The sequence below is a fragment of the Rhinoderma darwinii genome, chromosome 11 (genome assembly GCF_050947455.1).
Source record: "Rhinoderma darwinii isolate aRhiDar2 chromosome 11, aRhiDar2.hap1, whole genome shotgun sequence".
NCBI lineage: Eukaryota > Metazoa > Chordata > Amphibia > Anura > Rhinodermatidae > Rhinoderma > Rhinoderma darwinii.
Window position 1 is genome coordinate 57,523,773 of NC_134697.1, and position 26,809 is coordinate 57,550,581.

At 43.3% G+C, this 26,809-nt stretch overlaps 1 protein-coding gene across 2 annotated transcripts in view; it reads right to left on the reverse strand.

Annotated features, from left to right (window-relative positions):
* SEC31B (SEC31 homolog B, COPII component) overlaps positions 1 to 21,334 on the reverse strand; it is a 64,523-nt gene extending 43,189 nt beyond the window's left edge. For both annotated transcript variants that reach the window (XM_075841580.1, XM_075841579.1), the window contains exons 1-8: positions 21,190 to 21,334; positions 8,232 to 8,313; positions 7,783 to 7,906; positions 6,251 to 6,446; positions 5,167 to 5,262; positions 3,830 to 3,970; positions 2,037 to 2,179; positions 700 to 799 (exon numbers count right to left, since the gene is read on the reverse strand). In XM_075841580.1, coding sequence (XP_075697695.1) covers positions 700 to 799; positions 2,037 to 2,179; positions 3,830 to 3,970; positions 5,167 to 5,262; positions 6,251 to 6,446; positions 7,783 to 7,906; positions 8,232 to 8,310 — 879 coding nt within the window. In that variant the 5' untranslated portion in view covers positions 8,311 to 8,313; positions 21,190 to 21,334. The remainder of the gene's footprint in view (positions 1 to 699; positions 800 to 2,036; positions 2,180 to 3,829; positions 3,971 to 5,166; positions 5,263 to 6,250; positions 6,447 to 7,782; positions 7,907 to 8,231; positions 8,314 to 21,189) is intronic.
* Between the last annotated feature and the right edge of the window lie 5,475 nt (positions 21,335 to 26,809).

The window sequence follows — 26,809 nt, forward strand, 5'->3', positions numbered from 1 at the left end:
GCATTTTAAGGCCCCATGCACACGACCGAGCCAGTAATCGCAGCCTAAGATTGCGGGCATGGCCATCTACTGACGGCCGCCCACATTTGTCGGGCCGTGCTCCCATACAAAGTATGGGAGAATGGCCAGTAAAATATGAAAAAACGGACATGCTCCAAGATTCCCGGCAGTTGTACGGCACGGACACCCATCCGTAGCAATACAGAAAGGTGTCCGCAGCCAATAGAACTGAATGGGTCTGTAAAATCGGACCGTGTTACGGTCCGCGGTTTTACGGTCGTGTGCATGAGGCCTCAGTAAAAAGTCTCACTGGCACCACTGACATTTTAACCCCAGAAAGCAAGACAACTAGAACAGTGACATTATTTTCTTTTCCTAAAAAGTTTGTTCCAACTAGGTAACCCTTACCCAAAAGCAACTTTCCCTGGTGAACAGCTGAAGCTGCTGGTGGCCACACATTCCCCTATTGTTGCAGCGACTCTCCACAGATTGGTTAATAAGCAGAGGGCTTCAGGTCATCAGGAGTTCTTGATCTCTCCCCAGTCATGGCCACATTCTCAGTCTGGCCACCATTATAATAACACCTCCTCCTTACTACACAATACTGAAAATATCCGCTACAAGGGAATATCTCTTATTCCAAAAAAATAAATAAGCCATATAAATATAGGTCATTAATTTACAGGAATAATAACTAACCTCACTTGTACTTGGATTCCAGCATAGTATCCGATGATCTTTAGAACTACTGAGAAGTAATTCTGGGTCATCTTTACTCCACGAAATTGACAGAATACCCCTTTATAGAGCAAATATAATACTATTATAAACAGCGGTGATTAGTGTTGTGAAAAATTAACATGTAACCGACCACAAAATGACACCATCTGGTTCATATAACTGCCAGTCAAATAAATGGTGGCATTTAAAGGAGTCATTGCATTAAAAAGAGCAGCTACACTTCCAAACTTTTGATATGTCAAAGAGACATACCAAAAGTTTAGATCGGTGGTGGTCAGAGTGCTGTGACCCCCACTGTGGCTAAAACGAAGGTGCTGAGCTACGTGAGACGTCTCTGGCCCCATTATAAGTGCTGATCACAGCTGAACGAGCAAAGCGCTCAGCTAAGCGCTTTTGAACCTTCGTCACAGCACCTGTATCCCCACTTTTGATATGTCTCGATGACATAGCAAAAGTTTAATGAAAGTGTAGTTCCTATTTAATCATTTTCATACCAAAAATCCCTAAAGTGCTGTTGATAGCCGCATTTCAAACACTAAAACTGAAAATAAATAAAATATACTATGTAAGTAAATGTTATAACTCTTCACCGGATCTAATTCAATCCATCAGAACCAAATATTCTGAAAATTTCTAGGGACATTTTCTATTTATATGCAGAACTTTATACAGAGGGACATATTGGTTGACAAGTTGTATACCATGAGCCAGGGCGGGGAGGGGGGGGGGGTTCAAGGCCTTCCAGGCCATTGTAATGACCTAGTAGAAGATTTTTATCATAAAATTAATGACATTGTCTATCAAGCTTGAGAGGCATGCCTGCAGGGTTAAAATTCTAGGTAAACTAAAATGAGTTGGCCTGAAGGTCAGAATTTTACATAAAGTGAATAAACAACCCAACCTCCGCCCAGCACCTAAAACACAGATTTAATGTGGAGACCCCTTCGTACATTCATTTGACTGGAGTATGTAATTCCTATTCAGGAATTTATTGAATTAAGAAGTCCAGAATAGGAGACCGCAATCTCTTTCCAGTCATCAGAAGATAAATCAGGAAAGTCCACTATCTATTTAGAATTAGATGTGTCAAAGGGCTTAGGACTGACACTGGATTATTTTTTAACAGCATATTAATGGCAAATATGGTTTCATTTTTTATAATCTATACAAGGAGTATGATATTTAATGGTGGAACAAACCCTGTAAGTTAGGGAAACAAATATTTTTTTATTTTTTAGTAATTTTAGGTGATATGATGTAATGTACAACTGTGCAGGAAAGTAGACATTCATTACCTTTCGTGATTCTCTAGCACTTTCAGTGGGGAACTAGCAAAGCGGAGATCCCAAACTTGAATGACTGGTAAACGATCATCTTCAGATGACAGGACAAGCTGAGTCGCTATCTCTGGGTGCCACAGCATTCCTGATAGGTGCATCTAGGAGGGGGGGGAAAAGGGAAAAAAACAAAAACTTCAGCATATGTGTAGGATATAGACCGAAAAAGGCTTCAATTACCATCAGGTCATTTTTGACAGAGAACATGAATTTTGAACACTCCGTACTAAAAAACACATTGGTTGCTCATACAAGGAATGTAGGCTCCTGAACACTGTACATGGGTCTAGCAGCATCTTACATTAAAAACATATTAATAAAAAGTCTGATCAATTAGAAGTTTGGTTGATAACATCTGAGCGTGAACAGCTGTCAGCATCACTAGGTAAAGATGTTCTTACTCCACAGAAGTTGTTTTCATAGCTTTAACAATTAAACTTCACCTTCCATTATAAGTTCCACTGTTCCAGGCCGTGACGAAACTTTAAGGGGAAATTCACTTTACAAACCTGACATTCATGAGCCACACCAATATTATGTTCTGACATAACCCAAACGTACATCAGGAAATAGAAGAACTGAAAATATCCTTTGAAAAGGGAATGCGGCACCAGAAAATTACATTATTTAAAATCAGGTTTTTACTATAAACATTCTTTTAAAAATGTCAGTGTCTCTTTTAATTTTTATGTGACGACACACATAAAAAAATTTTTTTAAAAGGATCTTAAAAAAATATTCCACGCTGGCCACTTATTTTTACTTCTCTATGGGGCTGCCATTTTTTTTTTCATCTCTGTATGTGTCGATTAACGACACATACAGAGATGGAATACGGCACATACAGCCCCATAGAGAATGCGAACGGGAGCCGTTCCATTCTCTGCAGCGTACGCCGTCTGTGTGGGAACGGCGCATGCGCCGCTCCCACACAGACCAAAACGAAGCTCGTTCGAAGAGCGAAATCCGGCGCCATTTTCGTGTGGACCGGAAGCCGCTGCCAGACAGTAAGATGACGACTTTCGGCCATATGTTCAAGGAAGCGAAGGCGCAAGGAACAGGAGCGGAGGCAGCGGCAGGAGATGGTAATTTATGTTCGTGTATATGATGTGTGTATTATGTTCATGTGATACTGTCTGCTGAGCCCTGTATCTAAGATTAAAATCCCTCCTTCTCCTGGCACTAGCCAGAAGAAGGGAGGGGGGGGATTGTGTGAGGACACTAGAGCGAGTGTGTCTACCCCAAATTTGCAGTATAAAGCAATGAGGTTGCTTTACCACATTGACCATGCTGCAATTTTGGGAACTGCTACCTCTAGTGGCCAGCACATAGAAATGTTATAAATCAGAATCTAAATTTATAATATTTCCTGACTTGTGAAAAAATTAAAACAATGTGTAATTACTTAAATAATAATTGTTTAACTGAAAAAAAATAAAAACAATTCTAGCGACACATTCCCTTTAAAAAGGGGTATTCCCATCTAATAGAGCATATCACTAGAATATGCCATAACATTATGATCGGTGTGGGGGGTGACCTCTGGGATTCCCACCAGTCACGGGAACAAACGGACAAAGTGCCATCTGCTTATTCCCTGCACAGCTGCGCAATGAAAATCTGTGGAGCATCAGCACTCAACCAGTGCTGCAGTTCCTTCATTCTGAGAATTGTGAGGGTCCAGGCAGTAAGACCCCCACCTATTAATAACTGATGGCATACACACACACATGCAGGACTCATACACTTACCCGGTTACTGTGATCACTGACTTTAATGACGGGTTCATTTTTACGGAGGTCCCATACCACAGCTTTACCACTAGGATGTGCAGAGGATAATATGTGTTGAACCTGCTGGTTCCAGGAAACAGCACTGACGTCTTCTACAGGCTGAAGATATAAAAACATTACAAATTTCACACCTACAATTTACCCCCAACCCCAATATTTTAATGACACTGTGTATTGGTGAATAAAAAAAAGTGAATGTCAAATTACTTATCCAAAGCTAATGCATGGAAAATGGAAAATAAACCTGTCACTATGACGGACCAATTATACAATAACATCAGTGTGATGTCCTAATAGAGTTCTACTAGCGGGTGCAACGACACCCACTAAACATCCCACAAAAAGTGCGAGAAGTGCCAAATAGGGGTGAAAAAGAAAGCCTGTCACACACATGATCCCCTTAGACAGTTAGCAACTCTACATCACACGATTGTTTTCACAGTATGATCCTTTACAGAGCCAACGCGAGATACACCATGCAACTCGACAAAACCCATTTGTCCCCTTGGGGGAGTTTAGTAGATGTAATTACAGTTATTGTATAGCTCTACTGGGTTTCATGTTGCTAATGAAAATGAAAGACCTCTGTCATAACAAAAAGTTCTCCTTAAATCATCACTTTGTGCTGGGGATTGTGGGGGTTTCAGCACTCAGGAGATACACGGTCAGTTCACAGACTGCAAAGGCTCAACAGCATTGCTAACTGACTGACGATGAATGAGGCCAAGGGAATTCGACTCTCAGAAGAGCAACAGACGCCTTTGTTCGCTAGAAAAAAGAAAAAAAAAGGGGCGTTTCACCAATTGTGAGAAATGCTATACCTCCAACCGGGAGCCAAAAGGAGCAAAACGCATCCTTCTCAATCTAGCGATCAGTGGGAGTCTCAACCCTCAGACCCAGTCTCTGTGACATGGCAGAACAGAAGTGTTTGTGCACAATATATATATATATATATATATATATATATATATATATATATATATATATACACATACATACATATTTTACAATAATAAAGTTTGTCACTTACTAATGTGAATTCTCTAATTCTTCCTCCTTGTCAAGATCTGCAAACAGAGCTGTGGGGTGGGGGGGGGGGGGGATGCAGCATCCACCGCTGTTACATGCACCCCGCTCCGCAGCTCTGTTTTCCTTGTCCAGATCTGCATTTCATGAAACGATGATGTATTTCCACTAGGAAACAGCTCTCCTTAGTTTTGTGCAATTCTCAAACATTCTGCATATCTACAACTGAATCGGACAAGGTACATTCCCACGTATCATTAACTACTTGCCTGGGATTTTGCTCCTGGGGTCATTGGCACACTGAAATTATTTAGGTCCCATATGAAAACTTCAGAATCATTGGCACCAGAAGCCAGGAGATTGTTCTGTGAATAAAAATGACATGAAAGTTTAAAAGAAACCATATACATTTTTTTTTTTTTATGATCGTAAATCCTGATGCCTTATTGCCTCATAAATCCTTGCAAATATACTGGACGGAAATTAACCATCCAAACCCAGTCTTGAAAGTAGACATTGACACGACCAAAACACAATTTCAAATCAGTGCACAAAAATGGGACTGAAAAGCTACCTAGCCGCAGAAAATGTTATACCAATAATATAAATGCATAAATAGCTACACTTACTAGAATACATGTTGTTCCAGCATCGCAACGATTGGGAACCGAGTCACGTACCCCCAGCACTCCTGTAGTTAGTGCCATTTTGAGGACACAGACACATACCCACATGACCGAGAGCCGTCTCCCCCTCCAATTGTGTCATCGTGTCAAAGCACATGACCACTAGTGGGCTAGCACTGCGATGACGCGGAGGAAGTAACCCAGCCCCCTATTTCCACAGTGATGTCTCGTACTGGAATTTCCCGGTGCATGCGCGTTATAACAGCTAGCAGGATGGGCAGGGATACAGGATCACAGGAAAAAGGGCAAGATGAGACTTGTAGCTTTAAGTGTGCACCGAAACGGCAAGTCCCGCCATACCCAGAAGTTTGTGAGCGGCGACAGTGTTACATTGAGGAGCGATAATGCTGAAATGTGCTGATTTGTGCAGGCAGAATAGTAGTAGTATTGTATAAATGTGTTAAAACATATTTGTGAAATGTTCTTTTTTTTGGTGGTGGTCCCCAGATCATAAAGTCCATCCACTGTTTATTGTATAACAGCCCTAGACAGTCAGGTCTAGGAGCCAACAATAATACATGGTAGGGCAAGATACACACAACCCAGTTGAGGACCAACAGTTGCAAATTTAAAAAGAAAAAAACAAAAAAGACCACACCACGTGCCTTACACATGGCTTGAGGATTTGCCCCTCTAAACGCCACTTGCATCAAAAGGACTACAGTACCTGAAATGGGTTTAGGTCGAGTGCACGGACAGGACCCGTATGTTTGCTATTCTTAGCGATAAGCGGTTCTTTCCCAGAGGTCAGAACTTGTGAAGCGCTGTATAATGTTATTTCTCCATTATCTCCTCCACCTACAATCACGCCAGAATTACCAATCGAATCTCCTTCAAAGCTGCCCCAAAGGATCTTATGAAATCTGAAAAAGAATGCAATATGGAGTCGACAAAATGAAGATATAAAATGAGCACTACAACCTTCTAAACTCTGTATAATGTAACTGGGAGGGTATAAAACCTGCTGAAAACGAGGGATTCTGGGTTTTGTCCATACATTACTCAAGATAAAAAAATAACAGAGCATAACTGAGAAACGCCAAGGGGACGTTTTGTGAGACCTCATGCACACGAACGTATTTTTTCCCTCCCGTAAATACTGGCGTAAATACGGGTCCTTGGTCACACGTATTCGACCCGTATTGCACCAGTATTTACTGGCACGTTTTCTCTGCAAAATTGAACTGCACTAATCGGCAGCCCCATCTCTCTATTCAGTGCAGGACAGAGAGAAGGGACAGCCCTTTCCGCAGTAAAAGAAATTCATACTTACCCGGCCGTTGTCTTGGTGACGCGTCCCTCTCTTGACATCCAGCCCGACCTCCCTGGATGACGTGGCAGTCCATGTGACCGCTGCAGCCTGTGATTGGCCTTAGCGGTCACATGGGCTGAAACGTCATCCCAGGAGGCTGGACTGGCGGAAGCAGGGAGTTCTGGGTAAGTATGAACGTCTTTTTTTTTTTTTTTTTTTACAGGTTGATCTATATTGTGATCGGTAGTCACTGTCCAGGGTGCTGAAAGAGTTACTGCCGATCGTTTAACGCTTTCAGCACCCTGGACAGTGACTATCCACTGACGTCGCCTAGCAACGCTCCCGTAATTACGGGAGCCCCATTGACTTCTATGGGCCTGCCCGTGCCGTAATGACGGCCTGAAATAGGACATGTTCTATATTTTTCAATGGCACGGGCACCTTCCCGTAAGCATACTTAATAATTACGGGCGTTTTTACGTTCGTGTGCATGGGGCCTTAATGTGTCACAAGTGGAAGAACACATCTGCGGCACTATTGATCTTCGTCATTCCAAAGGAGCTAGATTGTAGTTTATGGATCAATGTTTAATGGCAAATGTTAATATGTATGACAGGCGAGACCAGGCACAGAGCTTGTTATAGCAGTCTGAAGTCGAAGACACTTATGTGAATTATTAAAAAATATATATATTACAGTCGTACGGCATATCCATGTCAATTTTTCTAATACCTGTCCCTTCAACATCATTAATATATCTGCTCGATTTTCGAGTAAAACGTCTTCAACACTATCTAACCAAAGAAAGTGGTTACTGATAACCGTATTTTTCACGTCATCATTTACAGCGCAGCATTACTAGTAATGGATCTAAAGATAAAGGGGGAAAATCCACGCATAAGTCACAAACAGCGAGAGTCTATGAACTTAGACCGCGTTATTTATACCTGTTGGCTACTGGGAAGACGCTGTTTCGTTTCATTTCAGGATGAGGGTCCCCAAAATCCACCTCAAATATCTCAAGGGCTGCACTGGTGTTAAAGGAGGCATCCAGCTGTTGTGCAGATGTACCTGGGTGAGATGAAGGACAACATTTAGATGGACGATGCATTTCATAGACCTCCAGATAAAGGGGCTCATTTGATTTCATGAACAGTCTATAATAAAATATAACTCTGGAGTTTGTAAGATATCAACCCAAGGCGGTCAATGCTCTCAGGTAAATCTCTCTTTGTATGTACATTGCAGATATACATTCAATAAATGCCGGTGCATGTATAATCACAGAATAGCTATATACTTTATTATTCCACATTAACCCTGTATTGACAAACTTTGAATTGAAATGAATATTCTCTTCACACACGAGTTGTACATTATGGATATTACAGCGTACCTGTTGCTAAGTAAATTGGGTATTGTTTTGCTGGACTCCAGGACTGGACAGCAGATCGTTCTATTTCTTTCAACTTCATCTTCTGTGTTGCAAAAAAAAATAAATGTAAAGCGTTTTTTCAAAAATTAAATCCACGCCGACTTATCAAGCACCCAGGCTGCTGCTCCCCCCATCAAGCTTTACCATGAGATACACAATCCATAACAAAATACGATCGGAGACCGCTGCTAGTGGTCTTTGACCGTTGCCCTGAAGCCCGAGGCTGTTACTAACAGCCCGGGCTTCAGCAGCACCCCGCACGATGCGGGGGAACGCTCTTCTGAAGTGCCGACGTACAAACACTATACGCTGGTCGTTAAGGGGTTATCCCATTAATCATTTTTTTTCCAAAAGTCCAGAAATGCTGTTAATAGCGGTTTTAAAGTAATTTGCACTTGGTGCTGCTGTTAATCGGTTGCTGGGGGAGGGGTTCTGAGCAGAATCCGGTCTCCTTCCCCCTCTGGCAGCTGACCATACAGTTCCTTTTTACTGCCCTGCAGAAGGAGTCTCCTCAGCTATACTGCCAAGCTATTGCAGAGGCTTTGCTCCTTCCCTGACAAGCAGGGCAGAAATGTATTTCTATTGGCTGGAGGATCACTATGCAGAGTACTGACTGTAAGGAGAGTGACTGAGCATGTTTACCAACACAACTCATTAGCACCTGTGCACACTGAGTTTTTTTTGCAGGCAGAAAAATCTGCCCAAAAATTCCATCTGGAATGTTGAGGCAGATTTTGACCTGCCTGCACGCTGTTTGCCATGTTTTCCTTGCCTCCCATTGATGTCAGAGATGGAACCGGCAGAAGGGCATGTTGCTTCTTTTTCTCACAAGCGTTTTTTCCCGCTCGCGAAAAAAAAAAAATGCCTTTGTCTCCCATTGAAATCAATGGGAGGTGATTATGGCCATTTCTGCCATGGTTTCCGAGGCAAAAAACTGTGTGAACAGGGCCTTAGGTGGACATGCACATTGCACATTACATTTTGAACACGAGGTGGTGCCATACTAAATAAATAAAAGGTCATGACTTCACTGAATCATTTTTTCAACAGCATGTAATTGGCAAACGTTCTTTATTTTTATGAATACGATATTGAATAGTGGGACAACCCTTTAAAGGCTATGTACACCTTTGAAAAAGTTTTTTTTTTTTTTTAATACATATAAATGTCTATCAGTGTGTTTGGTGCAACTTTCTAATTACTTTTTATTAAAAACGATTCCACCGTTATGAGATACAGCTGCTTTGTATCCTGCATACAGAGCAGCTGCATCTAGAGCGGAAACCTGAATGCGTCAGGTCAACATCACTGACTGGTTCAGCATCAGTGGGTCCCAATAAGGACCCGCTGTCACTGAACCCGGCAATGCCGTTGACCAGACGTGTTTAGGTCTCAGCCCTAAATGCAGCTGCTTTGTATACGGGATACAAAACAGCTGTATCTCAAAAAGTACAGTAATTAGAAAGTTTCACCAAACACACAGATAGAGATGATCGATCGATCTGATAGATAAATCTAATATAAAGATCTAATACACTACCGTTCAAAAGTTTAGGGTCACTTAGAAATTTCCTTATTTTTGAAAGAAAAGCACAGTTTTTTTTCAATGAAGATAACATTAAATTAATCAGAAATACACTCTATACATTGTTAACCCCTTAAGGACGCAGCCTAGTTTGGGCCTTAAGGCTCAGAGCCCATTTTTCAAATCTGACATATTTCACTTTATGTGGTAATAACGTCGGAATGCTTAAACCTATCCAAGCGATTCTGAGATTGTTTTCTCGTGACACTTTGGGCTTCATGTTCGTGGTAAAATTTGGTCGATATATTCAGTCTTTATTTGTGAAAAATTGCAAAATTTAGAGAAAATTTACAAAAAATAGCATTTTTCAGAATTTAAATGCATCTGCTTGAAAAACAGACGGTTATACCACCCAAAATAGTTACTAGTTCACATTTCCCATATGTCTACTTTAGATTGGCATCGTTTTTTGAACATTATTTTATTTTTCTTGGACGTTACAAGGTTTAGAACATAAACAGCAATTTCTCATATTCTTAAGAAAATTTCAAAAGCCTTTTTTTGAAGGTGCCAGTTCAGTTCTGAAGTGGATTTGAGGGGCCTATGTATTAGAAACCCCCATAAAAAAACCCCATTTTAAAAACTAGACCCCTCAAAGTATTCAAAACAGCATATAGAAAGTTTTTTAACCCTTCAGGCATTTCACAGGAATTAAAGCAAATTGGAAATGAAATTTGCAAATTTCATTTTTTCTGCTGAATTTCAATTTTATTCAATTTTTTTTTAGTAACAGAGAAGGTTTTACCAGAGAAACACTACTAAATATGTATTGTCCAGATTCTGCAGTTTTTAGAAATGTCCCACATGTGGCCCTACTGCGCTCGTGGACTAAAACACAAGCCCTAGAAGCAAAGAAGCACCTAGTGCATTTTGAGGCCTCTTTTTTATTAGAATATATTTTAGGCAGCATGCCAGGTTTGAAGAGGCGTTGAGGTATCAAAACAATGGAAACCCACCAGAAGTGACCCCATTTTGGAAATTACACCCCTCAAGGAATTCATTTATGGTTTTTGTTATCATTTTGACCGCACAGTTTTTTCACAGCACCTATTTGAATTGGGCTGTGAAATGAAAAAAATGATATTTTTTCCAATAAGATGTCATTTTTGATCAAAATTTCTTATTTTCACAAGGAACAACATACCCCATTTTGTTGCCAAATTTGTCCTTAGTGCGGCAATACCCCATTTGTGGTGATAAACTGCCCTTTGGGCCCATGGGAGGGCTCAGAAGGAAAGGACCACCATTTGGCCTACTGGAGCTTTTCTGGTGCTAAGTCATGTGTGCAGAAGCCCCTGAGGTACCAGTACAGTTGAAACCCCCGAGAAGTGACCCCATTTTAAAAACTACACCCCTTAAGACATTCATCTAGAGGTGTAGTGAGCATTTTGACCCCACAGGTACTGTGTAAAAGATAATGCGCAGCAGATGGTGCAGTGTGAGATTTGCAATTTTATATATGTATATGCCATTTCAGTGTCCAATATAGTGTGCCCAGCATGCGCCACGGGAGATATACACCCCTTAAATTGTAATGTGGGTTCTCCTGGGTACGACAATACCCTACATGTGGCTGTTATCAGCTGCCTGGGCATACGGCAGGGCTCAGAAGGGAAAGATGAGGGGGGTAAGCTGTGCGGAGTGCATCAGGGTAAATTAAAAATCAAGGGATGTATGATACATTTTAAAACAATCTTTTATACAGAGCCCTGGTTTTTCGGGACACGTGTCACATTGGTATATTGTGTTATTCCTTATCCCCCTCTTATAGCAGACTCTGCACCTCTTTTGACTCTTTCCCTTTCCACCGGTTTGGGGACCTTCTCCTGGAAAGTGTTGCCCTGGTACGATGCGTGTGGCCTCGCTTCCAGAAGTACTGGGTGCCCCCCCTTCCTGGTCCCTAAAGATTAGATCTTGAAATTCCAGGAAAGTTCCCCTCTGGCCTGCACATCGACGTAGCACATACGCATTGTACAAAGCCATCTATATGATGTTCCCGGCCAGCTTCTTATACCACACCGCATGGCGCTGTAGGGCTTCAGGACTTGATTTGACAAGTCCATCCCTCCCATGTACCTATTGTAGTCCAGGATGCAGTCTGGTTTGGGGGTGGCCTTTCCTTCATATATCCTAAATATGTAGGTATAGCCTGATGCACTCTCGCACAGCTTATACATCTTCACGCCATACCTTGCCCTCTTACCTGGCAGGTACTGGCGGAATTGAACCCTCCCTTTAAAATGTACCAGGGACTCATCAATAGAAAAACACTTCTCGGGGGTGTATGCTTGGGAAAACCGGGCACTGGAACGGTCTAATAGGGGTCTCCGTTTATACAAACGGTCAAAACTGGGGTCATCTCGGAGTGGGCACTGCTCATTATCAGTATAATGTAAGAAGCGAAGTATTGCCTCATTTTTTTTTTTTTTTAGGTTCCAGTTCATTTCTGAAGTTGCTTTGAGGGGCCCATATATTAGAAACCCCTATCAAACACCCCATTTTAGAAACTAGACCCCTCAAAGTATTCACAACAGCATTTAGAAAGTTTATGAACCCTTTAGGTGTTTCACAGAAATTTAGAGCAAAGTAGAGGTGAAATTTACTCTTTTTATACCATTTTTTTTATAACACAAAAGGATTTATCAGAGAAACACAAATTAATACTTATTGTCCAGATTCTGCAGTTTAGAGAAATATCCCACATGTGGCCCTCGGGCGGTAATGGACTGAAGCCCCGGCCTCCGAAGCAAAGGAGGACCTAGTGGATTTTGAGGCCTCTTTTTTATTAGGCACCATGTCCGGTTTGAAGAGGTCTTGTGGTGCCAAAACATTGGAAACCCCCCAAAAGTGACCCCAATTTGGAAACTAGACCCCTTGAGGAATCCATTGTAGTTTTCATGGGGTGCATGCGGCTTTTTGATCAGTTTTTATTCCATTTTTAGGTGGCGTGGTGACTAAAAAACAGCAATTCTACTATTGTTTTTGTATACTTTTTTTTTTACAGCGTTCACCGTGCGCTATAAATGACATATTCACTTTATTCTGCGGGGCGATACGATTACGGCGATACCAGATGTTTATAGGTTTTTATTATGTCTTATGGCGTTTGCACAATAAAATACGTTTTGTAAACAATCATTCACTTTTTGTGTTACCTTATTCTAAGAGCCAGAACGTTTTTATTTTTCAATCAATAAAGCCGTGCGAGGACTTATTTTTTGCGTAACGAACTGTATTTTCCATCAGTACCATTTTTAGGTACATGCGACTTTTTGATCTCTTTTTATTCCATTTTTTGGGAGGTGAAGTGACCAAACAATTGTGATTGTGGTACGGTTTATTAATATTTTTTTTTACGGCGTTCACCATGCGGGATAAATAACAAAATAATTTTGTAGTTCAGGCCGTTACGGACGCGGCGATACCAATTATGTATAGTTTATTTGTTTGTTAATATATTTTTATTAATAATAAAGGACTGATAAGGGAAAAAGTGGGACTTTTACTTTTATTACTTTTAAAACTTTTATTTTCTTATTTTTACACATCTTTTTTTAACTTTTTTTTAACTTTATTACTTTGTCCCACTAGGGGACTTGAGGGCAGGAGGCCCTGATCGCTATTCTAATACACTGCACTACATGCGTAGTGCAGTGTATTAGAACTGTCAGCTACTCACTGACAGCAAGCATAGTGGGTCCTGACGTTGTCAGGACCCACTAGGCTTCCGTCTATGGCATAGCCGGACGCCATTGTTTGGTGTCCGGTTGCCATAGTCACCATCGCCGGCCGCTATCGCGTAGCAGGCCGGCGATGGCAGCTTAACCCCTAAAAAGCCGCGATCTCTATAGAACGCGGCTTTTAAGGGGTTAATCAGCGGGGACACAGCGATCGGTCCCCGCTGTAGGAGCTGTGACAGCTGCTGAACAAGACAGCAGCGTCACAGCTCCTGTATGTGTCGGGAGGACGGCCGAAACGGCCGTTACTCCCGAGACGTACTATTACGGCATGGAGCGCGAACGATACAGCTGCCATGACGTAATAGTACGTCAAGGAGCGGGAAGGGGTTAATGTGGTAAATGACTATTCTAGCTGCAAACATCTTGTTTTTAATGCAATATCTACATAGGTGTATAGAGGCCCATTTCCAGCAACCATCACTCCAGTGTTCTAATGGTACATTGTGTTTGCTAACTGTGTTAGAAGGCTAATGGATGATTAGAAAACACTTGAAACCCTTGTGCAATTATGTTAGCACCGCTGTAAACAGTTTTGCTGTTTAGAGGAGCTATAAAACTGACCTTCCTTTGAGCTAGTTGAGAATCTGGAGCATTACATTTGTGGGTTCGATTAAACGCTCAAAATGGCTAGAAAAAGAGAGCTGTCATGTGAAACTCGACAGTTTATTCTTGTTCTTAGAAATGAAGGCTATTCCATGCGAGAAATTGCCAAGAAATGGAAGATTTCCTACAACGGTGTGTACTACTCCCTTCAGATCAGAGGACAGCACACACAGGCTCTAACCAGAGTAGAAAGAGAAGTGGGAGGCCCCGCTGCACAACTGAGCAACAAGACAAGTACATTAGAGTCTCTAGTTTGAGAAATAGACGCCTCACAGGTCCCCAACTGGCAGCTTCATTAAATAGTACCCGCAAAACGCCAGTGTCAACATCTACAGTGAAGAGGCGACTCCGGGATGCTGGCCTTCAGGGCAGAGTGGCAAAGAAAAAGCCATATCTGAGACTGGCTAATAAAAGGAAAATATTAATGTGGGCAAAAGCACACAGACATTGGACAGAGGAAGATTGGAAAAAAGTGTTATGGACAGACGAATCGAAGTTTGAGGTGTTTGGATCACACAGAAGAACATTTGTGAGACGCAGAACAACTGAAAAGATGCTGGAAGAGTGCCTGACGCCATCTGTCAAGCATGGTGGAGGTAATGTGATGGTCTGGGGTTACTTTGGTGCTGGTAAAGTGGGAGATTTGTACAAGGTAAAAGGGATTTTGAATAAGGAAGGCTATCACTCCATTTTGCAACGCCATGCCATACCCTGTGGACAGCGCTTGATTGGAGCCAATTTCATCCTACAACAGGACAATGACCCAAAGCACACCTCCAAATTATGCAAGAACTATTTAGGGAAGAAGCCGGCAGCTGGTATTCTATCTGTAATGGAGTGGCCAGCGCAGTCACCAGATCTCAACCCCATAGAGCTGTTGTGGGAGCAGCTTGACCGTATGGTACGCAAGAAGTGCCCATCAAGCCAATCCAACTTGTGGGAGGGGCTTCTGGAAGCATGGGGTGAAATTCCTCCCGATTACCTCAGCAAAGTAACAGCTAAAATGCCAAAGGTCTGCAATGCTGTAATTGCTGCAAATGGAGCATTCTTTGACGAAAGCAAAGTTTGAAGGAGAAAATTATTATTTCAAATAAAAATCATTATTTCTAACCTTGTCAATGTCTGGACTATATTTTTTAGTCATTTTGCAACTCATTTGATAAATATAAGTGTGAGTTTTCATGGAAAACACAAAATTGTCTGGGTAACCCCAAACTATTGAACGGTAGTGGATAGATAGGATAGAGTTTTCAAAGGTGTACATAGCCTTTAAGGTTTTGTTGAGCCACTAAGCAAACGAGACTTGAAGCAACCTGAAGCGGCACCCGACAACTGCCAGGGAAGACAACGACTATCAGCGTTTACTCCCTGTTTCTGTGGTCTTAAAATGAAATGTCAAGACTTGTTGGATGAGTCACTGAAGGTGGAGGTTCTTTGCTTCAGACCTATAGAATCATTTAATGATATTTAACAGGTGAGAAAGCAAATACTCCAGCACTTTTCATGTGACATAAATTCTCCCATAGTAGTAATGGTTTAATAAAGAACGATAGGTCTTAAAACTTTGCAAGCATGGATATGTACCAAGGCTGGTCAACTCCAAACTGCGAGGTAGCCAAAACGACGAAAATACGTAGACCCATTCATAAGGAGTCCTCCAGGACAAGGAACATGTTAGGCATTATATAGGACATGATCAAACGGGGCTAAGATCTTATGGATGGTTGGGGTGGCAGGGATTGCTTACATCGATGTGGAATAGAGCCACGGAGAAGAAGTTTATCACATAATATATATATATATACACTCTTCGGACTTGGAGGATACGATGGTTTAGTAACAAAATGCAAGAAGTACAGAGCAAAGCATGAAGTGCAGAATTTAAAGAAATACTCTGGCAGAAGTGCACCCCAATCTCAAGCGGTCCCTGGTGTCCACTTTCCAGGACTGTGACCTACCCGATGTCACTTGTAACATCAGTAGTACGTTTTCTGGGATTGCCCAGCCCTGCATTATAGTCAGGAAACTTTTACTGTTCCCTACAAATGGTTCTATGAAATGCAACATTCAGACACTTGACATAATGTATCCGGATCTGTGGACACTGAACTGGAAGAGAAATCCCGTTTTACTGCTGTAAATGGTTTTAGAACGCGGCGTCCCTCTGCGGTCATTCTCGGGAGGTGACAGAACATAAATATAAAACATGTCACTTCATATACAGTGGTCGCCCTCCCAACTGGAGATGGCACGAGGTAGATTGAACCTGGCATGTGCTTTGTGCAGCTGCGGCATTTCTACATCACAGACGACAGACGCCATTCATACCTGGGACAGGGAGTCAATACGCCACAGGCATCAACGTGGGGAATTGTTCAAATAAATCCCATTTGTCATATGCTGCCCCAGAGGCAAAACCTCTTTACGGGAAATGCGCCTTTTCTGGCTTGTACAAAGAAAGTGCAGCAGTCAGAGAGGACATTTGAAAGATGAATATCTGACACTCTCACTAAAAACCATGACTGGAGGTATGAGCCTCGCCTGTATACGCTTATATTGTGTATTCAAAAAGGTTTTCACCAGAAGCATTGACGGCATATAGATCAGGAGATCAGTTTCTGATCGGTGAGGGTCCATAAATCGTATTCTTCCACTGTATTCCTAAGGCTTTATTCAGACGAACGGGAATTATGTCCGCGCAACGCGCGTGATTTGCACGCGCGTTGCACGGACCTATATTAGTCTATGGGGACGTGCAGACATGTGCGTGATTTTTACTCAGCGCGAGTCCGCTGAAAAAAACTCACGTTTTGCGCGAATCACGAAGTCAATGGGTGCGTGAAAACCACGCATGTCACACGGAAGCACTTCCGTGTGAACTGCGTGATTCGCACAACAGCTGTCAAAAAGGATGAATGTAAACAGAAAAGCACCACGTGCTTTTCTGTTTACAAACATCCAAATGGAGTGTCATGATGATGGTGAATGCGCGAAAAGCACGCAGCCGCGCATCATATGCTGAGGCCACACGGAGCTGTTAAGTGGCTTTTGCGTGCGCAAAAACGCCACGCTCGTGTGAATCCAGCCCAAAACTGCAGCACACCCGACTAATGGGCCCCAGCCTCTTTACGGAAACATAGGCAGGCGCAGACACAAGCAGTGTTGTTTTCAGCATGGGGATGTAACAGTACGCTTTGGGGCTTACACAGAAAAGCCTTCACTAAAACCCTGCTTCCCCCAGACCCCTGCTCTAAGGGGCGGATTTGGAAAATTCTGGGGCCCCAAGCATAGTTACGTCCGAGGGTCCTATCAAAGACACCTGTAGAGAGTGCCACACAAAGTGTCCCCCAGTACATAGCGCCACACACAGTGCCCTATCTGTAAACAGCACCACATACAGTGCCCCATCTGTAAACAGCACCACACACAGTGCCCTATCTGTAAACAGCACCACATACAGTGCCCCATCTGTAAACAGCACCACACACAGTGCCCCATCTGTAAACAGCACCACATACAGTGCCCCATCTGTAAACAGCACCACATACAGTGCCCCATCTGTAAACAGCACCACACACAGTGCCCCATCTGTAAACAGCACCACATACAGTGCCCCATCTGTAAACAGCACCACACACAGTGCCCTATCTGTAAACAGCACCACATACAGTGCCCCATCTGTAAACAGCGCCACACACAGTGCCCTACCTGTAAACAGCACCACATACAGTGCCCCAAATAAAACATACTCACCTAGCCCCATTCCCACGACAAACGGAGCTACACAGCAGGCCTCCTCAGACATGTGAGGACACACAGTTGTAAGTTGTGGCTCTGTCAGGGAGCCCGAAAAGGGCCCCCTAACCTCGGTGGCCGCACGCTATTGAAGGGTTTGCGTGGAGGTAGAGCCCGCCACTGCTGCCAAACACCCACCACCACTGGATACCACCAGAGATGCCATCAGGTAATTGTTCCGCTAATCTGGAATAGTTCTATTCTAAGTCACAACCTGGATTCTGGACTATTGGATGCCGGGTTAACAAAATGTCTCTGTGTATAAAATTACTAAATGACTTTTTACTTAAACTATAGGTAAAAGTGCAGCGTTCCTGCAGTAATGGGTGCAGCACAACCATACCATTTGCTGTGGATTTCGGTGACTGAATAACGCTGTTGCAGAAAATCTGCATCATATCTGGCCCGCGGGAACATGGCATAAGGGTAAATTTACACAGATTTGTTACAGATATTCTTGCAACTTCCATTTATCTGAATGGGGCTTGGAGAAATGCTGCAGAAACAACCCCATTCAGACGTATGGAAAGGATTTTTATGCGTGTGAACATACCCTTATCTGTTTATCGCAGAAACAACCCCAGTCACATGTATCGGATGGATTTTTAGTTGAGAAATTTCTGCAACAAACCTGCCACCTGGTTGTGTTTTCCCGCAATATCAGCAGGATTTACATAAATGCGGATTTAGATGCAAATTTGCTGCAATGCATGCAGGTATATGAATATCATAGAGGGGGGGGGGGGGTTTACCAGCTTGGATCCCCTTTTATGCCAGCTGTCATTTAAGACGGTGTAGACTTGGTGAGACAAGTGCTTTAGAGGGGTTGTCAGCTTTTGAGGATTCCTGCCCTACGTGTTGTAGTGATCAGTAATACCGCACTCATAGCCTGTGTATAACCCATATCTCAGCATGCATACTGGCTGTATAACAGCACATACATGGCACGGCACTGGTGATGTGCCGTATACCCGGATGATCAACACAGTGGCCAGAGAGTGACGTCACCCGTCATGTACCCCACGGCAGCATCTGGAAACTGTAAGTACATTACAAATGTATTTACATTCATAATTTAAAAGCAATAACACATACACATATCTTTAAGAGGTACCATGCAGTGTCACACGGAGTCCCTATGTGTCTGTAATACTGACCTATGGGGACTGTGTGTGCTGTACAGCGTCCATGCAGCGACTTTGCTAGATGCATGAATCCTCGGGTAGGATGCCTGATCAGTAACATGCGCTATTAGCTGCTAGAGTCTATTCCCCATTAGTTGAGAGGGCTCCCAGCAAACAAAGACAACAGTTCAATTCTTCATCAGATAGACCAGTAATGAGCCTTTATAGGGCGACTTGCGCACGTTGCGGAATTCGGTGCAGAAAATCCACAGGTAAATGCAGGAAATTCTGCAAGTAAAATCTGTACCTAATAGTGCATTTAGGTGCATTTTTTACAATTGGATAGGAAAATAGGTGCAGTTTTAGGCAGCAGATTTTGGTGCGTTTTTTTTTTTTTTTTTTTTAAAACTAGTCAGATACAATTCACAAGCAGAAACGCAAGATAAAATCACATGCCGCCGATTTTGAAATACAGGTCAATTTCCGTGCAGAAAAAAGATTTGCCGCACGAAAATCCACATGGAAAATCTGCACGTAATACGCATCATGTGCATTTGGCCTAAAGGTGCTATAACGCGTGCAGCCAAGCTGCGGTTTACCACTAGTTGCCCTGCTGCACCTGTACTTGCCGTCTTTTGATTAGCGGTAGTCCGCATTCAATACTGCGGCTCGGCTGCGTGTGTAGTAGCCCCCTAAGATTAAGTTTACACAAGTCGAATACGCTACATAAAAGTACACAGCGTATCCAACCTAAATCCCGCAAGGAATCACTGCTGCAGAAAAACAAAACAGCCAATACTTAACTTCACTGGCGCTGCCATAGCGAAGCGTTCCTCTAGTCTCTGTGCAGCCGTCCTCCTGTGATTGGCTGCAGCAGTCACATGGGATGAAACGTTATCCCAGAAGGCCAGCAGCACGGAGAACAGCCGGGGGAACAAGGAGCCGCTGCTCTGACAACGCCAGGGGGTAAGTATAGACTTTTTATTACATTTAAAATCTTTTTTTAGGATATATGATTTTTTGTGGGATAATCACAGCTTTTGCGCCGCAAAAGTCGCAACATTTGCTATTTGTTGCAAGCTTTACCTCCCAGTAAACTTAATGGAGAAAAACCGCAACAATGTAAAATTGTGGATGAAATCTATTCAAATCTTATCCACTCCGCTGTACAGAAATACGCTTTTGATTTTCTGCAATAAACTCCGCTGCGGAAAATCCACAGCTAATCTGCCAAGTGTGAACATACCCTAACTATAAATTATTATGTTTACAGTACCAAAATGATCAGTTCAGATCAACTGTAACATTTATATAGAAAATTATTAAACACGCTATAAAATTAGAGGGATCGGCGTCATCCAGACATTCTTAAATAAGGTGGAATGTTGTAAAAATAAATAAATAATAATAATAATAAATAAAAAATAAATAAATAAAACAACATAGCAAAGTCCGAATCGTCCCTCAGCCCACACCATCGGATCACCACCACGTCACCAGGACTACATCATCACGGAGGTCCAGTCATTGCTCCACCGATACAATAGAAAGGTTTATTCATTTCTACAGGTTCCCATTATATTGCTGGAAGGAGTGCCGTAGTATCAGACTTTCTGGATTATTGGAATTACGGTGATGAAGACTGGATTACACATGGGCAGTAACATCTTATTATAACCCCACAGGAATATACGGACTCTGCCCGTGTATGGAATAACAATGTGCCAGCATTACACACCCTACATAGCAACAACTCCCAACATTTCCTGTATACCCCATGCCTGCCCTCTCATTATTACACCCGCTCAGTACCCGGGCATGAGGTTACTACCCTACTGAGGAGGCAGTGATGCCCTCACCTGCCCTGGTCAAACCCACTCTATCCACATAACGCTATATCCGCCCGCAGGCTCAGTCCAGTCATTACTACGTGGCCATGCTCAGTCCAGGGCACCGCACTCTCCCGGTGACAGGCCCGGTAACTACGTCACTTGCGGTCAGCAGAACTCCGAAGTAGCTAGGTGTTAACTCCCGTCATTCCCACATTACCCTGCCCCGGTGCAGCGCCTTACCGGCCTCGGTGACCTAGTTGTCCGGGTTGGGGTCTTTACGGCGGCCGTAGCGGGACGCACCGAAGAAAACGCGTTGTAGCAGAGCGCACCCAGCCGCTGCCCTGTCTGCGCTGTGTATTGGGGCTGGCCGGTCAAGGCCAAGGGAGGAGGAGGTGGAGCTGCTGCCATCTGCTGGTTCCCCAGCTCAACAACACCGGGAAACTCAGATCTGAACAACCTGTGTTCCAGTCATTTAAAGCAGCAGAGATACAGACTTGTTACCTGAGAAGTTACATCAAAACAGATACAAAGTTCCAGAAACGTCCCCAATTTAGGGTATGTTCACACGAGGGCGTCCGTAACAGCTGAAATTACAGGGATGTTACAGCCTGAAAACATCCCCGTAATTTCAGTCGTAACGGCATGTGCAGGCGCTTGAACGTCGCGTCCATTACGGACGTAATTGGCGCTGCTATTCATTGGAGTCAATGAATAACGGCTCCAATTACGGCCAAAGAAGTGACAGGTCACTTCTTTGACGCGGGCGTCTATTTACGCGCCGTCATTTGACAGCGGCGCGTAAATATACGCCTCGTGTGAACAGACAAACGTCAGCCCATTGCTTTCAATGGGCAGATGTTTGTCAGCGCTATTGAAGCGCTATTTTCGGACGTAATTCGGGGCAAAAACGCCCGAATTACGTCCGTAATTAGTGCGTGTGAACATACCCTTAGATTGAAAAGAATGGCGTTTATGCTGAACACATTGGCCCACATTTATGCAGTTTGCGCAATTATTTTTGGTCATTTTATGCAGAAATGTCGCGGAGCAAAAACTTAGGACAGAATTTATGAAGAGGTTTCCTGTAACAAATTGCGCAATTTTTTTAAAACTTTTTTCTCTTTTACGGCACACTTAAAAAAGTGGGCAGGGCTTAACAGACGAGGCGGGTCACCTGTGGCCCAACAAATTGGTGTCAATTATACCGGAAATCCACACCAGCTCGTTGCTCGTGTAGATTTCGCTTTGTGGGGCACAGACAATGTGCCCCTTAATAAATTTGTCACGTCTTACCTCAGCGGTCTGCTGTCTAAGATTGTCGTATGAAACGCTTGTCTTACTTAATCTGGGCCAATAACATTTTTTATGCCACCTGCCCACTTTTTTTTTCTACCCAAGGAGGCATTTTTCGCTGATTTTCCTAAATAGTCGATGCAAATGACAGTCAGTATAATCTTCAAGCAATCAACCCTTGGTGTATAATGCGAATTTTATTGAACAAATCTCCTAATGATAACAGATTTTTTTTTAGAAGTAAAAACTCAAAATGCACTGTTTCAAATTATTATGCAAAACAGAGATCAAAACATTTTAAAGGTTGTAAAGAGAACTAAAATGGTAATTTGTTGAATTTGCAGCATCAGGAGGTCATATTTAGGCTGGGTTCACACGACCATGTTACGCCCGTAAAGTACGGAACGTATTTCGGCCGGAAGACCCGGACCGAACACAGTGCAGGGAGGCTGGCTCCTAGCATCATAGTGATGTACGATGATAGGAGTCCCTGCCTCGCTGCAGGACAACTGTCCCGTACTGTAATCATGTTTTCAGTACGGGACAGTAGTTCCACGGAGAGGCAGGGACTCCTAGCATCGTACATAACTATGATGCTAGGAGCCCGGCTCCCTGCAGTGTGTTCGGTCCGGGTCTTCCGGCCGAAATACGTTCCGTGCATTACGGACGTAACATGGTCGTGTGAACCCAGCCTTAGGGTATGTGCACACGTAAACTGCATTTACGTCTGAAATTACGGAGCTGTTTTCAGGAGAAAACAGCTCCGTAATTTCAGACGTAATTGCTCGTCCTCGGATTTTGTGAGGCGTCATTGACGGCCGTAATTTACAGCTGTTCTTAATTGAATTCAATGAAAAACGGCTCAAATTACGTCCAAAGAAGTGTCCTGCACTTCTTTGACGAGGCAGTCATTTTACGCGTCGTCATTTGACAGCTGTCAAACGACGACTCGTAAATTACAGGTCGTTGGCACAGTACGTCGGCAAACCCATTCAAATGAATGGGCATATGTTTGCCGACGTATTGTAGCCCTATTTTCAGGCGTAAATCGAGGCAAAATACATAATACAGAAATCAAAAGCTCTTTCAATCAAAAAAAACTTAACAGGCCAAGTTACATGTTAACATAGGACCCCTTCTTTGATATCACCTTCACAATTCTTGCATCCATTGAATTTGTGATTATTTGGACAGTTTCTGCTTGAATATCTTTGCAGGATGTCAGAATAGCCTCCCAGAGCTTCTGTTTTGATGTGAACTGCCTCCCACCCTCATAGATATTTTGCTTGAGGATACTCAAAAGGTTCTCAATGGGGTTGCGGTCAGGGGAACATGGGGGCCACACCATGAGTTTCTCTCCTTTTATGCCCATAGCAGCCAATGACACAGAGGTATTCTTTGCAGCATGAGATGGTGCATTGTCATGCATGAAGATAATTTTGCTACGGAAGGCACGGTTCTTCTTTTTGTACCACGGAAGAAAGTGGTCAGTCATAAACTCTACGTACTTTGCAGAGGTCATTTTCACACCGTCAGGGACCCTAAAGGGGCCTACCAGCTCACTCCCCATGATTCCAGCCCAAAACATCACTCCGCCACCTCCTTGCTGACGTCACAGCCTTGTTGGGACATGGTGGCCATTCACCAACCATCCACTACTCCATCCATTTGGACCATCCAGGGTTGCACGGCACTCATCAGTAAACAACACAGTTTGAAAATTAGTCTTCATGTATTCCTGAGCCCACTGCAACCGTTTCTGCTTGTGAGCATTGTTTAGGGGTGACCGAATAATAGCTTTATGCACACTTGCAAACCTCTGGAGGATCCTACACCTTGAGGTTTGCGGGACTCCAGAGGCACCAGCGGCTTAAAATACCTGTTTGCTGCTTTGCAATGGCATTTTAGCAGCTGCTCTCCTAATCCTATTAATTTGTCTGGCAGAAACCTTCCTCATTATGCCTTTATCTGAACGAACCCGTCTGTGCTCTGAATCAGCCACAAATCTTTTCACAGTACGATGATCACGCTTAAGTTTTCTTGAAATATCCAATGTTTTCATACCTTGTCCATGGTATTGCACTATTTCACGCTTTTCGGCAGCACAGAGATCCTTTTTTCTTTCCCATATTGTTTGAAACCTGTGGCCTGCTTAATCATGTGGAACGTCGGGGGGCGTGGCCGCAAGCGCATGGAGTAGGACGTGTGTTGTTCCAGCTCCCTAGCTCCTAGGCTATAATCGGCTAACATCGGCTCTCACAGGACTCATCCGTGATTTTAAATAACAGCACCAATAACCGGACACCGTAAGGATACTTACCCTGTCAAGATGGGAAGGATTCGTAAGAAACCGGCCGCTACAAAGATGACGGAGTTCTTCCCGGCGGCGAGGTCCCAAAATGGCGCCGGATCGCCGTCTTCAGAGAGGTCAGAGGAGCATGTAGCTGACCGCAGATCTTCTGGGGCTGTTAGAGGTGCAGGCCTCGCAGTCTCCTCACCTTGCTTTCCTCGATCCTCGGACCCTGCATTGCTGCATACCGGGCCTCAAGCTGGACTGTTCTCCTCCAGGATGCCATCTTCCCCAACAGTGAGTACTGATAACTCTCCTCCAGACCATGTGCTAAACATGGCGTCTGAGATGTTACACAGCACAGGGGCTGATAAACCAGTGACTGAATCTGCACTTAAACACCTGCTGCACGATTTCCATGCTTCTATACAGCAGTCTATTCAGCATACATTCCATGATTTACAAAAAGATTTCATGGCCTTGGGGGATAGAACCTCTCACATTGAAACTAAGTTATCAGAATACTCTGTGGCCCATAATGATTTAGTGGACTCTAATATCTATTTGGAAGAACAAGTGGAAGCGTTGTCGTGTAAAATTGCGGACTTGGAGGACAGGTCACGTCGAAATAATGTGCGCTTTGGAGTATTCCTGAAGATATAACAAATGCTCAACTGGTGGAATACTTAATGGATCTATTTGTGGCCCTGCTGCCGGAGACGCCGCAGGTAGATTTGCTGGTGGATAGGGCGCATCGTATCCCTAAACCTAAATCCCTGCCGGCATCGACGCCAAGAGATGTGATTGCCCGGATACACTTTTACCATTTCAAAGATAAGCTTCTCCTGGCAGCGAGAAACGCAACCTCTCTACCTAAGAGATTTAAGAATATACAGCTATTTGCTGATCTTTCAGCAGCTACACTACTTCGCAGGAAAGAATTTGGCCCCACAACACGTGTTTTACGGGACTGCCAGATACCTTATAAATGGGGGTTTCCTGTTAAATTGGTTATCTTGTACAAAGAATCAAGGCATGTTGCGGACACTCCGGCTAAAGCCGCGGCACTCATCACCAAGTGGAATTTAGAGTCTGGGGGACTACCAAAAGGGGGATCTTCTCCACGGCTCCGAGCTGTCAACAAAGCTACAAAGTTTCACCGCCTTGAGGAGGAATGGCGCGAAGTGCGCCATCGTCGGTCTTCATTATCTTAACCTCCAGTGGGGGTTCCCATTTAAATTCTCTGTTATTACTTACACTGCTGGAATGCATTGTTCATGTATAAGTAGCCTCTGTGGAGGCAGTTATTCTATGCCAGTATTGGATGAGCTTTATGCTTTATGCTTTTTGTTTTGAGGGGATGAGCTCTCATTGATATGGCCTAGGGTAGGGTCATGTCTGCTATTGTTGATGCAGATTTCCCTCCCTTCTGGGGTTGTACTGTCTGCTTGTCAGATAGGACCTAGATCGCTATGTTTAGTTGTTTGTTTAAGGATCCGCGGGTTGGATCCGGTGGTTCAGTTGCTCACACTCACAGGTCATAAGATACTAGATCTCATAGCTAGTTTGAGATTACAGGTGGTGTTGTTACACCGCGAGAAAGGGGCCTTTACGCAAGTATATTTTAACCGTCAATATGGCACTTAAATTTTCCTCCCTGAACACTAAAGGGTTAAATAGCCCTTTCAAACGCTCCATGTTATGGGCTGAAGCTAAGAAATTGCAGGCATCGGTGCTATGTGTACAAGAGACACACTTAAATCAGGCAGACACATTTCGTCTAAAACACAAGCATTTCCCCCACATATATACAGCCCCAGCAGTTGCAAAGAAAAGAGGTGTGTCTATTATAATTAATCACGCGGTTGCATTTGTACAGGATCATATACATATTGATCCTGGAGGCCGGTATATCATTCTAGTGTGCCATTTGAATAATGTACAGTATACTATTGTCAATGTATATGCGCCAAACATTCATCAGATCCGATTCCTTAATAGACTTTTTAGAAAGATTCATCAGATTCAAAAAGGACATCTTATAATAGTAGGAGACTACAATAAAGTTATGTGGCCGTCTTTAGACACTACAACACTGGGAGCGGTGCATTCTCCCTCGGAATTATTCAAAACTATGTCAGGGGAGGGTCTGGTGGATGTTTGGCGCTTGCAACATTTAAATGAGAAGGATTTCACATTCTTTTCACACCCTCATGGCACATATTCGAGAATTGATATGGTATTCGTGGATAGGTATTTGTTTGATAAGGTCTCTTC